Below are 15,753 nucleotides of genomic sequence, written 5' to 3'. Positions count from 1 at the left end.
GGAATCAAGAGTCTCAGTGTGCACACCGGGGGACTTACCAGATGGCCAAGGGTGTCATGACTTTACTGAGTTCAGTTTCCTTTTTCTCAAAGTGGACCAAGATGGAGTAGCCTGATAAGGGAGGGAAGGCAGGAGTTCTCCAAAGCAAAAGGAGCTTCTGCAGCTTCTGGGACAATCGCTCAGTCCCTCCCTTTACTCAAAGTATCAGCTCTTCCAGTTCAACCTGAGGCAAACTCACTGGTCTTCTAACTCTCCTGCAGATGGTTCTCCATAGGTTCGCCAACCACTTGACATCCTTAGCATGAAAGTGGGATTGCTTGGAGAGCCAGGCCTGCCTAAGAAAATTGGAGTGGGGGCTGTTCTTGGGTCCCATCTGGGGTACCAGATTTGTTACTGAAAGCTCAGTCCTTGTCCCTGATGCTAATCCAATAATGAGAACACAGTTTGAGAAAAAGGAGAAAGAAGTTTTATTGCTTTGATAACAAAGGAGAAACAGGAGGGTCTCTGGTCCCAGAGGCTGTGATTCTCTCCTTTGTTCTCTTGATATACAGTATATTACCACAGTTGACTTTCAGATTTTAAAAGATCATTATGTTCCTGAAATAAACCCCATTTCGTCATATGTATAATCCTTTTTTAAATATTGCTAGATTGGTTTTTTTTTTTTTATTTAGTTGAAAATTTTTTAGATCTATTGACCTAAAGTTTTCTTTTGCTTGTGATATCGTCATCTTTTTTTTTTAATTAAGGAAATACTTGTTCTCATATAATGAGTTGTAAAGTGTTCCTTCCTCTTTGACAAACTTGGTAAATAATTTTTTAAAATTCTAATTTAAATATTTGTTGGTAGAATTTACCAATGAAGTTATTGAATCTTGAGCTTTCTTTGTTGTAAGTTTATAATTACTGGATAATATGGTAATAGCTTCTCTTTTTTAGTAGTTTTTTGCCTTTAATAATTTGTCTGTTTCATCTATGATCTTATTTCCTCGCATATAGTTTATAGTATTACCTTACAATTATTTTTCATTCTTTGAGATTGGTAGTACTATCCTTTTTCATTTTTGATCTTAGCAATTTGAGTCTTCTCTCATTTTTCTTAGTCTAGATAAATTTTGTTACTAGTTCTAAAACAACCCAACTTTGACTTTGTGGATTTTCTTTATTTCTCTAGTCTCTCATTCATTACTTATCCTCTAATCCTTATTGTTTTCTTCATTCAGCTTACATTAGGTTTTGCTTGCTCATTCTTTTATAGTCTATTTAAGTGTGTTTACTGCCTATAATGGGTAGAATTTTGTTCTCCAAAAAGTAATATCAAATCCTAATTCTAAGTAACTGTGAATATAACCTTATTTGAATATATGGTCTTTGCAGATGTAATCAAGTTAAGTTGAATTCATGATAGGTTGGTATGTTGGCCCTAATCCTGATTTGTGTCCTTACGAGGAGAATTTGGACCCAGGTTCAGAAAACAAGGAAGATGAAAGAGAGAATATGAACATAGATTTGAAATACTACATTGCAACAATGGCAGAGTTGCAGAATGTTCAAGCCAATACTCACCAGCAGCTCAGAATTTTGGAGAGAAACAAGGAAGAATTGCTCCCTCTAAGCTTTCGAAAGGAACTAATTCTACTGACACCTCAATTTTAGATTTTTTTTTTTTTAAAGAGAGAGAGAGTGAGAGAGAGAGAGAGAATTTTTTTTTAATATTTATTTTTTTTTAGTTTTCGACGGACACAACAATTTTGTTTGTATGTGGTGCTGAGGATCGAACCCGGGCCGCACGCATGCCAGGCGAGCGCACTACCGCTTGAGCCACATCCCCAGCCCTCAATTTTAGATTTTTAATCTTCAGATCTGTGAAAGAACAGATTCTTAAGTATTCCAGTATGTGATAATAGAACAGATTCTTAAATCTTCCAGTATGTGATAGTTTTTATGATAGCCCTGAGAAATTAATGCCATAACTTTTCCTAACTCCTATTTGAAAGGACTCTATTCTGTGTCCCTTAGTCTGTTTCATTATCTCAGATGGTGAGACAGTGACTTGATAGAGATTTCTTTAAATGCCTGGGATCAAAAGGAAACAAAGTTAAATACTCTTCCAGCTCTGCTTTGAGCTCTAACATTTCTTTAATGTTGTGCCAGGTTACCTATAACTCTGTCTTTGCATAAACCTCCTCCTTTTATGCAGCTCACAGATTTACTAGACCTGTTAATCTAAGTTTTTGTCAGGTCTTCTTTAGAAAATCTCTGATCCTGGGCTTAAGTGTTGCTCTTTGTTTTCCATGGTACTTTCAGTGGGGATTTTGAGACTTTATTCCTCCTAGAAACTTTCTTTTGAACCTCCGTCTTCCCACACTTTGGGGTCTGTTTGGTGCTTTCCCTAATCATTGTCCCATGTCCTGGCATCTGTGATATGGGCATTTCTTTAAATTTTGGAACTGGTACTGCCTCTGCCTGGATGGTGGGAGTATGGAATGAAGGTCATCCTCTGTGCTGGCATTTTGGGGAACCTCCAAATAGATTACAACATTTGACCACAGTATTTGAAGAACAAGGTTCCTATAGTCCCTTGGCATCAGTCAGCCATAGTATAGGAATATGAGCCATTGTCCCCATGGCAACCACACTACTGGAGAAAGGGGAATGGTAGATAGTTAAACAAAAATGCCACAATGCTTTGTTTCTGAAACCCAGTGTTCTTTCTCATTAAGCACTTTCCTGTTTGTTAAAAGATTTTTTTAAAAAAATTAGATTCTAGGGTTCCAAAAAAAGTTGATTTTTGTCCATCCTTGCTAGCTTATAATTGCTTCAGTGGAAGGATTCTTTGAATGCTTTATTTTGCCATTTTATGTGATATTCTTCTTTTTTATTTTGGACTCTGGAGTCTCACTACATTACCCAGGCTGGCCTCCCAACTCTTGGGCTCAAGTGGATCCTCTTCCCTGTTTCCTGAGTGGTTGGAACTAGAGGCATGCTGGGCCTGGCTGTCTTTTAATGTTATCGTTAAAGTGGTTGGATTATGTACGTAATTTTGCTTTTAGTTTTTTTTATTTCTCATGATTATTTTGTTCCTGTGTTCCTCCTTTACCTGCCACCTTCCATTGGCTTTTCTAGTTTGTCATTTTAATTCCTTAAATAATTTAAAAATATTCTTACAAATTAATTTCTTAGGTGGTGTTGGGCTCATAATATATATCTTAACTTTTTACAATGTACTTCAGATTTATGCTAACTTTACTCTGGTCAGACGTAGAAACTTTATTCTGATGTAAAACCATTCCCTTTCCCCTATTTTTGCACTATTATTTCTAAATATGATACTGTATTTTATATTTATATAAATATATATACACACACATTATATAATTTTGCCTTATATAGTCATATCATTTTATAAAGCTTTGTGAAGAATGAATAGTAATAAGTCAATGCATTGATGTTTTTTGAATGCTTTATTTATCTTATCTACCAGTGTAGTTCTCTTCATTTCTTCCCATATATTCCAGTTACCATCTGCTATTAATTTTCTTTATTCAATATAGCTTTATTCCTATCCTTTTGCTTTGTATTATTGTTATTTAATTTAATTTCTCTCTGCTATGGGTCCCAAAATATAATTTTATGGATAATGTTTTATGCAGTTATTTTTAAGTAATATAAAAGAAACTGAAAAGCAACATATAATTATGCTGTCTTTTATCAGTACCTATGTAACTACCTTCACACAAGCTTCATTTTTCCTTGTAAGTTTACATTGATGACTGATATTAATTTCTTTCAGCCTAAACAACTTCTGTCTGTGTTTCTTTTAAGCTAATTTTGCTAGTAATTAATTCTGTTGAGTTTTTGTTTATCTTAGAATATTTTAAACCTTACTCTTATTTTTGAAAAACACTCTTGCTGGTTTTAGGACTCTTGGTTAACAAGTTTTCCTTCGTTCCTTAGCTGGGGATTGAACCCATGGCCTCTCATATACTATCAAACACTCTACTACTGAGCTACTGAGTTACATGCACAGTTTGACAAGTGTGTCAGCACTTTCAGTGCGCTGTGCCACTGCCTTCTTGACTCCATTGTTTCTGCTGAGAATGTCTGCTTTTCTTTCTTATTGTGGTTTCTATGTATTATGAATCATTGTTGTTTTTGGTGTTCATGGGATTTTTCTTTATCATTTAGTATTTTTTTTTTGGGGGGGGGTTACCAGGGATTGAACTCAGGGGCACTTGACCACTGAGCCACATCCCCAGCCCTATTTTTTTTTTTTTTTTAATTTAGAGACAGGGTCTCATTTAGTTGCTTAGTACTTAACTAAGTTGCTGAGGCTGGTTTTGAACTCACAATCCTTCTGCCTCAGCCTCCCAAGCCTCTGGGATTATAGACGTGTGCCACTGTGCCCGGCTATCATTTAGTATTTTAATTATGATGTGTCTGGGTGTGAATCTCCTTGTATTTGTACTATTTAGAGTTTATTGAAGATTTTAGATATGGAGATTAGTATTCTTCATCAAGTTTGAGAATTTGCATTCTTATTTCTTCAAATTTCTTTTGCCCAATTTCTGTCTTTTTCCATTATGCATTAGCTGTGCTTTTGGCCCGTTTCTGTGTGTCTTCTTCCCATTGTGCTTTAGGTGAGGCGCTTGATGAGTTCTACATTTCTCTGAAGCTGTATGCATTATTGTTCATATTTTTTTTCGTTCTATTTCCTTAGATTGTACTATCTCTGTTAATTTGTCTTCAGTTTAGGTAATTCTTTTTTCCCAGCTCAAATGTATTGTTGAATCTCTATAAAATTTATACATTTCATTTATTGTATTCTTCAACTCCAGATTTTCCATTTAAAAAGAAATTTCTTTTTCTTTATTGATATTTTTAAGTTGATTGGTCATTGTTACATCTTTATTTAATTTATTACATATGTTTTTCAAATATATTGTTAATTGGTGCTTTTAAGTCTTTATCCAGTTCAGCATTTAGGCCCCTTCAAAGATAGTCTTTTGCCTGGTATTTTTTATTATGTTTCAGTAACACTTTTCTCTTTATATGCATATCTTACAATTTTGCGGTCAAAACAGCGTTTCAGATTATAGTGTCTGAATTCTGATATCTACCCACTTACATGTTGACTTCTTATTGTTTTAGTCATTTGTTTATGTTAATTTGAGTGGACTAGTGTGCAAAGCTCTGATGTCACTGCTGACTTATTTTTCTGATTTGTATCTTTTAGCCTGTCTTTCTAGAGGTTGTCCTTATGTAAGCACAAGCTACTTACTAATCAAAGGTTGTGCTTAAGACCCCCAAACTAGTAAAATATTCATACTTAACTGTGAATCTGTATGTGGCATAGAGGCTACTTTCACAGTTCAAGGAGCTTACTTTTTGTGTTTAGGTTGGGAATAGTAGCTCATGAATTCCTTCTTTGGAATAGGAAAGATCTATAGTGGACCAGGGATGAGTGTGAATGTGTTAGTTATTTCTTAATCATAGGAGTCTTCCCTGAGTTAGACTCTGATTATTGAATGATTGGTAAAATTTGTTCTTAAGCATCTTGAGCCAATATGAGTTTTGCCTTTATTGATACAAATCTTATTTTGTTGTCTTTTTTTTAACTTAGGGAAACTAGGTTTTGCTATTTATTAATTTAATATTTAACTGATACATACAAACATAAAAATTGTGTATATTCATGGCATATGACGTGACACTTGTATATGTGTGCATGTTATATAATATTTAAAGCAGGGTAAACGTATCTCCTCAAATATTTGTCATTTTTTTATGGTGAAAATATTCAGAATCCTTTGTCCCATTTTGAAATACACAGTACATTTTTGTTGTCTATAATCACTCTCCCTACTGTGCAATAGCACACCACGACTTGTACTTCTACGCAGTTATGACTTAGTATACATTGATCAATCAATTTTGTTATTCTAAATTTATTCATTTTATCAGTGCATTATAATTATACATAATAGTGAGATACATTGTGACATATTTTTACTTGCACATAGCATAGTTTGGTCAATTTCATTCTATAGTTCTTCCTTATTGGTTCCCTTCCTCCCCTCTCCCAGTCTTCTTCTTCTCTCTTTTTTCTTTCCCATATCAGGGATCGATTTACCATTACCATTAGCCACATCCCCAACACTTTTCTATATTTCATTGAGACAGGGTCTTTCTAAGTGGCTTAGGGCCTCACTAAGTTGCTGAGGCCGGCTTTGAACTTGCAATCCTCTTGCCTCAGGCTCAAGAACCACTAGGATTATAAGTATGCACCACCACACCCAGCCCTCTATTCCTTTTGAGCACCTTTCAATTAGATGTAGTCTACCTGCATTATTGAAGGTGATTTCCTTTACTTAAGGTATTTTCTGCATCTACAAAATGTCTGCACAGCACACTTCTGTTTGACTTTTTAAAAAATATTTTTTATTTGTTTTAATTAGTTATACAATAGAATACACTTACATCAGATGTAATGGAGTATAATTTCTCATTCTTCTGGTTATACATGAAGTAGAATCCCATTGGTTGTATAGTTATATATGTACATAGGGTAATAATGTCTGATTCATTCTACTATCCTTCCTAATCCCATATCCCCTCCTCTCCCTTCACCCCCTCTACCTAATCTAAAGTAAGTCTGCTCTTCCTTAGTCCCCTCCTGCCATTATAAATTAGCATTTGCATATCAGAGAAAACATTTGGCCTTTGGTTTTTGGAGAGTGGCATGTTTTGCTTAGCATGATATTCTTCAGCTCCATCCATTTACCAGCAAATGCCATAATTTCATTCTTCTTTAAGGCTGAATACTATTAAACATTTTTTAAATTCATTCATGTGTTGAAGGGTACCTAGGTTAGATCCACAGTTTAGCTATTGTGAATTGAGTTGCTATAAACATTGATGTGGCTGCATCACTGTAGTATGCTGATTCGAAGTCCTTTGGGTATAAACCTACGAGTGGGATAACTGGGTCAAATGGTGTTTCCAGTCCAGGTTTTCTGAGGAATCTCCATACTGCTCTCCAGAGTGGTTGCAACAATTGGCAGGCCCACCAGCAATGTATAAGTGTGCCTTACCTCTACATCCTTGCCATAATTTATTGTTGCTTGTATTCTTGATGAATACCATTCTGACTGAAGTGAAATGAAATCTCAATGTAGTTTTGATTTGCATTTCTCTAATTGCTAGAGCTGTTGAATATTTTTTAATATGTTTGTTGATTGATTGTATTTCTTCTGTGAAGCGTCTGTTCAGATCCTTAGCCCATTTATTGATTGATTGGGTTATTCATTTATTTGTTTTTGATGTTAAGTTTTTTTGAGGTCTTTACATATCCTGGAGATTAATATTCTATCTTAGGTGCATGTGGTAAAGATTTTCTCCCATTCTGTAGGCTCTTTCTTTACATTATTGATTGTTTCCTTTTCTGAGAAGAAGCTTTTTAGTTTGAATCCATCTCACTTATTGATTCTTGATTTTACGTTTTTGCAATTTAGGAGTCTTGTTAGGGAAGTCAGATCCTAAACCGACATTGTGAATATTTGGATCTACTTTTTCTTCTGGTAGGTGTAGTGTCTCTGGTCTAGTACCTAAGTCTTTGATCCACTTTGAGTTGAGTTTTTGTACAGGGTGAAAGATAGGGGTTTAATTCAATTTAATTACATGTGGATTTCCAATTTTCCTAGCATTACTTATTGAATAAGCTATCTTTTCTCCAGTGAATGTTTTTGGTACCTTTGGTAGAAAACCTTGAAAAATTTCTAGAGTTATATAACCTACCCAAACTGAATCAGGAGGACATACATGATTTAAACAGATGAATTACAAGTAATGAAATAGGAAAAAAAAAAAAACAAAAAAAAAAAAACCATGAGAATCTACAAAACAAAAAAAGTCCAGAACCAGATGGAATCTCGGATGAGTTCTATAAGACCTTCAAAGAAGAATTAACACCAATACTCCTCAAACTATTCCATGCTATAGAAAAGGAGGGAACCCTTCCAGATTCATTCTGTGAGGTTAACATCATCCTGAAACTAAAACCAGACAAAGACATCAAAGAAAGAAAACTTAGACCAATATCCTTAATGAACATATATGCAAAAATTTTTAATTCCTCAAATATTTGTCATTTCTTTATGGTGAAAATATTCAGAAATCGCATACAAAAACATACTAAAAAGGTAGTACACTGAGATCAAGTAGGGTTCATCCCCCGGATGCTAGGTTGGTTCAACATATGGAAATCAATAAATGTAATCCATCACTTCAATAGACTTAAAAACAAGAATCATATGATCATCTCAATATATGCAGAAAAAGCATTTGACAAAATATAGCACCCCTTCATGTTCCAAACACTAGAAAAACTAGGGATAGTAGGAATATACCTCAACACTATAAAAACTATATATACTAAACCCAAGGCTAACATCATTCTAAATGGAGAAAAATTGAAAGTGTTCCCTCTAAGAACTGGAACAAAATGAGGATGCCTTCCTTTTCACCATTTCTATTCAACATTATCCTTGAAACTCTAGCTAGAGTAATTAGACAGGAAAAAGAAATTAAAGGGATATGAATAGGAAAAGAACTCAAATTGTCATTATTTGCCAATGACATGATTTTATATTTAGAAGACCCAAAAAATTTTACAGAAAACTTCTAAAAGTTATAAATGAATTCAGCAAAGTAGCAGGTTATAAAATCAATACCCATAAATCAGTTACCTTCCTATACATCAGTGATGAATCTACTGAAACAGAAATTAGACTACCCCATTCACAGTAGTCTCAAAGAAAAAAAAATTCTTGGGACAGTCAGTCTGACAAAACAGGTGAAAGACCTCTACAAAGAAAACTATAGAACACTAAAGAAAATAATTGAAGAAAACCTTAGAAGATGGATAGCCTCTCATGCTCCTGGCTATGCGAATTAATATTGTCAAAATGGCCATGCTACCAAAAGCTTTATATACATTTAATGCAATTTGAATTATAATCCCAGTGACATTCTTCATAGAATTAGAAAAAACCAATCTTAAAATTCATTTGGAAAAATAAGAGGCCCAGAATAACCAAAGCAATCCTTAACAAGAAGAGTAGAGCAGGAGGCATCCCAATACCAGATCTTAAACTGTACTACAGAGCCATAGTAGCAAAAACAGCATGGTATTGGCACCAAAACAGACACGTAAACCAATGGTACAAAATAGAAGACACAGAGGCAAACCCACATAAATACAATTATTTGATAGAAGTCTTACTGTAGTCTTGCTCTAATTTTCCTAAGTGAATGCAGCCTAGCATGTGCACACAGACTTCTCTTAAATTTGTTCTTTTTGTGGTATCCCATATTTCTTGAATGTTTTGCTCGTGGCTTCTTATCATTTTTGCTGTGTGGTCTATGTTCTTTTCAAGATGATATATTTTATCTTCATTGTCTGATGTCCTATCTTCTAAGTGGTCTACTCTGTTGGTGATGCTTTCATTTGAGTTTTTAATGTGGTTTATGATTTCTTTCATTTCAAGGCTTTCTGTTTTTTGAACCTCTATCTCCCTGTTGAGGTGATTTTTTGCTTCTTGGATTTGTTTATGTAGCTCATTGTAGAAGTGATCTTTCACTGCCTGTATTTGTTCTCTTATGTCTTCTTTGAGATCCCAGAACATTTTAACCATGTATATCCTGAAATCTTTCTCTGTCATTTTTTTCTGCTGCAGCTACCAATGCTTCTAATGATGTGTTGTCTTGATTTGTTTGTGGTACTTTCCTTTCTTGTCTTTTCATGTTGCTCATGTGTTTTCCTTTGCAGCTCTATGGATCTTGTGTGTTATTGTTTTTACCCTATAGATAGGGTAGGGTTCCAAGATCCTTCTTTTGTGGGGAGGGATAATGTTAACAGATCCCAATGTCAACAATGCATCACCTATGAACAAACTGTTATTATTAAGACATTTATAGTTTAGTCTCAGTGTCCAGAAATGTTGGATTAAATTATTATTTAAAATATAATCAGTAGTTTCATAAAAAGATTTACAGTTTCTGGTGATGGACAATGAACTGGGAGTCAGGCATAGGACGATATGCTGAGGGGGAAAGATATGAGTGTATAGATTTAATATATCTTAGGAAATGTGAAGGAGAAATCTAATGAAAAGGGTTAGTAGTAGGGGAGTAGACAGGAAGTAATTTAAGGTAGACAAGTACATGGGAAGACAGTAGAGTACATAAAACAAACACAAATATGTATTTAGAAAAATACAGGATGTAAAAATAGTGAAATTTGGAGGATGAAAGAAGAAGAAAGAGAAAAAAAGGGAAAGAAAGAAGAAGAAAAAGAAGAAAAAGAAAAAAGAAAAAAAAAGGCTTATATAATTCCTCTATATTACATTATTCAGGTGACTCAGTCCTCAAAGTCCTATTTCATGCAAAGTTCTTGGTTTCACATATGTTTGTGATGTGAGGGTCAGAGGATAGAAGGGTAGAAGAGAAAGAAGAAGAAGAATTAGAGATCTGTTTCTTTCCTCCTTCTTTTCTTATCCAGTAGGTGGAGTTGTCTGTTTTAAGCTGGTGTCTCTGCCCTCAAGATGGTGTAGGTAACCAAGGTGAGAAGACTGGACCTGGTGTGGAGGGTCTGGAAGTGGGAAGTGCCACCCATCAGTCCCAGGGGAATTGCACTTCATGGGTCTCTTTTTGTGACCACTTGTCTGACTAAACCCCCAGTATCATCTCCCTCTTTTGCCTGGAGATTTCCCAGATCCTGATCTCTCTGTTATGCCCCAGACTTTAGTCCCCTCCCCTCTCTTACTTACCATATCCCAACTTCGAGACCTCTCACCCCCAGGCTCACACCAGGTGGGCAGCACCCTGGTCACACTACACTCCTGTCCACCTGAGAGCTGTTTTTGTGTTGGGTGGTCCCTGTGCCGAATTATCGCTGCTGGGGGTCGGGGAATTGGAAACCAGGTACCTGCTCAAATGGAGATCTGATCTGATAGCCATGCCCACCAAAAATGGTGAGAAAGGTTTTCCAAGATGGAAGTCCGTGTGCTTCCAGTGCAGGGGTGTCTGGTGAGGTGGGGGGACCTGGCAATGTCCTTGTGCTGTGGATAGGTAGCATCCGAGTGACCTACGTGGGAGCAGACTCATTCTGGAGTTCTGCAGAGGTGCTGATAGGTGATTCTGCTAAGCTGGAACCGTGCGTGAGCTAGAGATGTGAGCTTTGGGTCTGGAATCCAGAGACCTACTTGAATGCCAAGGCTCTGATTTCTTCACAGGTGGTCACAGCGCTGGTGATTTCTGCGAAAATCCACTGTATAGGGGGTCCTCTCACACTCTCTGAGATGTTGTATTCCGTCTAGGTGAGACCTTGCAGAGAAGCTACCTGACTGCTTTCTTGGTTTCATGCCACAGAGCAGCCAGAAACAGGATCTCCTCTATTCTTCCATCTTGGATCATCCAGACTTCTCTACTTGTAATATGAGTTTGATCCCAGAAGGATCCTATATAGCTCTCTTTTCCTGGTTCTCTTTGTTAAATAATCTATTGGTTGGTTTGCCATTTTACTTGTTGTTACTAGTTGATGAAGATTGCTATTGTTTTAAACTACATGTTTAAGCATGAATTTGTCTTTGCTCTGTTATAAATAATGTCAGTCCTAGCAGCCGGAGCTACCAGTCCTTTCAGCCTGCCTCTACCTTTGACAAAAACCTCAGCTTTATATGTGGAGTTTGTAGGCAGGCCCATAATTCTTCCAGAGTGACACCTTGCTGTATCAATTTCATTGGGGGGTTCTGTTTACATTTTTCAGAATGGAACTTATACTTTAGGAGCAAAATGGTGGAGGGGCAATTTGGGCCTCAGTATTCATAAAGTGCGGCTTCTGGGTCAAAAAAATCTTTGCACATGAATGGGAAGAAAGGGAAACTCAACCCTCCTGACAGTGCCTGTTTGGAATAGAGCTTTTGTAATGTATAGCTGGGGGAAGGATGATACGCTGCCTGTTCCTCCTCAGGTGAAGCTGTACCTTAAATTTGGAGCTGAAGAAGAGCCCCCTATTTAGCAGCATCCATTTATATATTACCTTCTGTAATGCAATATGGGGCTGGAAGTGGGAGGTGATTGTTGTTTTCATGTCACAGACTCTTCCTGTACTTACCCAGTTTTCACAGTTTTTCCTAAATATATGTTTTGTTTGTTTGTTTGCAGTGTGCCCTTAGGTTTCCAGAGAACCTAATTTTCATCAGTTGTTTCATGGTTAATACGTTGGGAGATATTTTGCTGAGTTCCTCACATAGCTATTTTAGAAATTCTGCCTTCTGCTTGGTTTTTAATTATTTATGTTAAATCTTAGAACAGAAAGTGCTCATAAAATTGTGTTAGGTATGACTTTTCAGTTTTACATTGATATGCGTTGTAAGACATTATTGCTATGTTAATTTTAGATTTTATCAGTAAGTACACCAAATATTAGCATAGCATTAGCTTTTTAACTTAGGAATTAACATGTGAATGAGTCTTTGTGAAATATGGTATATGAATTCAGAGGAATCATTGTATATTTTCTTTTATGTAAATGGACTAGAGTTGCAGGAAATAGAAAGTGAAGTTGTTGTTACTTATTTTTATTTAATTTGAAAAATTCTTTGGAATTGTATTGATTCCTAATTTTTGTCCTATCCTTTGTCATACAGATTTGAAACCAGAATAGACTCATTTCATATTACTGGCTTACCAGATAATTCAAAAAAACCCCGCCTCCTGTCTTCATTGGATGGTACATCACTCTTCCAGATTATATTTGAGATAAATCCATTAGATGAAACTGTTTCTCAGAGGTGTATCATAGAAGCTGAACCATTGGAAATGATATATGATGCAGTTAGTATTTTTTATGTTACCAATTTTTAATATAATTTAGATTGCCTTGAGATTGTGCTTCACATTAATGATGCTTTTTTTTTTTTTTTTTTAACAGAGGACAGTGAATAGTATAATAGAATTCTTCAGACCTCCAAAAGAGGTACATCTAGCACAGCTCACTTCAGCAACTTTAACAAAACTTGAAGAATTTCGTGAAAAGACAGCAACAGGTAAATTAATTAAATTTAATAAATTAAATACTGTTTCATACTTCATAATTTTATTTATGTTAACATGATTTTGGTAAAGTTTAAATTTATTTCTAGAATGGATACAGTGTAAAGAAATTAATTTGTTACTTTTTCCCGGGGTGGTGTTTGTGGTGGTGGTGGTGGTAATTAGAGATTGAGCTCGCTGGCTGGCACTCAACTATTGAGCCACATCCCTAGCCCTATTTTGTATTTTATTTAAAGATAGGGTTGCTTAGCAACTCACTGTTGCTTAGGCTGGCTTTGAACCTATGGATCCTCCTGTCTAAGCCTCCCGAGCTGCTGGAACTACAGACATGTACCACCAGGCCCAGCAATTTATTACTTTTCTGTTGAAAGGCATGTGTAATAATAATCATTTTTTATACTCAGAAAGTTGATAGTTAGGATCTTTGGACCTCTGTTTTTGACAATAGGCCTGTCATTTCCTTACCATAGTTTGATATATTGGCCTCAGAAAATAAAAGTTCCATCCTTTTGTGGGAAGGGTTAAAGCTACAGATTTGGTTTTTAAAATGATAGTTCATTATAGTGAACAATCAGCACAAAAGCAATTACTATTTTAGCCAGTCTCTTAAAACTGTGAAGACAGTAACTTATAATCAAATCAGTGAAAAATACATTGAGTTTATTAATGTAGGAGGTTAGGAGATTTGTAGGTTTAGGAGATCAGGCTCAAATTAACTCAAGATAAACTCGAAACTCTATTTATGATCATTATTATTAGGCACTCCTACACAGGAACCTTTCCTTTATAGTCTCCAACTTTACTTACTTTTGGTAGAGTTGACACAAGTGTACATTTTAAATTACATTTAAAACAACAACAACAACAGCACATCTTTTTTCCTTTTAAATGTCCCTGAAGGACTGTGCTTAGGCTATACTGTTTTTCTAGGTGTTTAAGACCAAGTTGGTCAAAACCACCTTGTTCCTATCTACTCTTAAGAGTCAGCTGAGATTCCTTGGGGATTTGTGTTAAGCCTCTTGGCTTTCCTCTACCAGTGGTGCCATCTGCCAGGATGGGTCAGTCACATATGGACCATATGGGTCCATATGTGACTTCTCTTGTAAGCATGGAGGGCATTACCTTCTCCAGTGACCCTCCTCCAAAGACTGACTTTGAAGAATATAAGAAGGGTAGTTATAGGGTTTATAGGATTGAACTAATTTTCCCTAGGAAGTTATCCCTCTGTTCTCCAAGGGTTGAAATTTAGACCTTACTGGAAGAAGGCACGCTATGACTCATAGAATATTGGAGAAGCCATTATGGTGCCATGCTAACAAACTTGCTGAAAACCTGCTTCTGAAATGTTCTAGAAATCCTTCCTTAGGTGATAGGGAAAGGTGTTCAGGCATCCCCTTACATACATTCTGCCCTGAAAACACCTGAGGAAAATGATTCTAAAGGAAGATGCTGGCTATTGGGTACTGTTGTCCCTTATGTGCTACCTGTGCTTAGTGTTGGAGAAAGCTGCATTGTTGCAGCATCTTGCTGAGGGGTTGCACTAAAATCAGGTAGTAAGATCATTTCTTTTTACAGTCTTTCCTTTATTCTATCTTATCTTCAGTGCTTGTTGGTACAAGAAAAGTATTGAAGGGGCTCAGCTCCAGTTTCATAGAGCAGGCAAAAGGGTGAATTTGGAGTTGAGGAAATAAATTGATAATAGGACCAGATGTTATGAAGGAAATGAGAATGATGGATGTCCTAATTTAGTTTTGGTAATTGTACCAGAGATCCGTTTGAAAAATTGATGCAAGATTCAATTCTCTTAGAGGATAAGAGGCAGTGATCAAATTTGGATAGTAACTTAGAAAAGAATTTGGAAGTGCAGAAAGCTGGTTCTAATGTAGTGAATGTGAGGCGGAGAGTGGAATGATGTTAAAGAGGCACAATCTCAATTATGCAAAACAATGATGGAGAATTAAGCAGAGGATTTTATTATAAATATGAGAAATAGGGGTGAGACATAAGTAGGTTTAACATTTAAAATAAATTTTTTCTCCTTCCTTTCCATTGAAAGTAACGTAGGGAAATAGATCATTGTGTCGTAACATTAAGAAAGGATTCACTGACACCAGATTGGCCAGGGTGGTGTGGGGGGAAGGAAGAGGGTATGGGAATGGGAAATACAACTGATGAACTGGACAAAAATTTCCTGTGTTTCCTATATGAATATATGACCAGTGGAACTCCACATCATGTACAACCACAAAAATGGGAAGTTATATTCCATGTATATATGATATGTCAAAATTAATTCTACTGTTATGTATAACTAAAAAAGAACAAGTAAAAAAATGTTTAGGGGGAAAAGAAAGAAACAATTCATTGAAAGTGAGGCATAGGACTTCCAGGGAGTATAGGGCATAGATTTATAGAGGCAGGAGGAATTCACAGATAGATAATTTGAGTTGAGGAACCATTAGCCTAGAGATGAAGATAGAGAAATATGCTTTAACGGGTAGAATCTGGAGGATTTTGAGGGTCAGACTGTCCCTTTTGGGTACTTCTTATGACTTACTCAGCAAATAAACTTGAGTAAATTGTACAATCTGTGTTTGAATCCAGATCATGGCGGCGGGAATGGTATGAGCAACTGTG

The 15,753-nt window shown here is 36.0% G+C and overlaps 1 protein-coding gene across 1 annotated transcript in view; it reads left to right on the top strand.

Annotated features, from left to right (window-relative positions):
- The window catches only part of Vps13a (vacuolar protein sorting 13 homolog A), a gene marked incomplete at its 3' end in the record, with an annotated part of 156,256 nt that overhangs the window by 47,363 nt on the left and 93,140 nt on the right, over positions 1-15,753 (top strand). Inside the window, 2 exon segments of the mRNA XM_046459403.2 lie at positions 12,711-12,897; positions 12,995-13,109. Coding sequence (XP_046315359.1) covers positions 12,711-12,897; positions 12,995-13,109 — 302 coding nt within the window.

Source organism: Marmota monax, unplaced genomic scaffold (assembly GCF_021218885.2).
Source record: "Marmota monax isolate L192 unplaced genomic scaffold, Marmota_monax_Labrador192_F-V1.1 WCK01_AAM20220418_F8-fsc00059, whole genome shotgun sequence".
NCBI classification, from domain to species: domain Eukaryota; kingdom Metazoa; phylum Chordata; class Mammalia; order Rodentia; family Sciuridae; genus Marmota; species Marmota monax.
The sequence above is the reverse complement of the archived record's forward strand: the minus strand, read 5'-3'. Positions and strand labels throughout refer to the sequence as shown.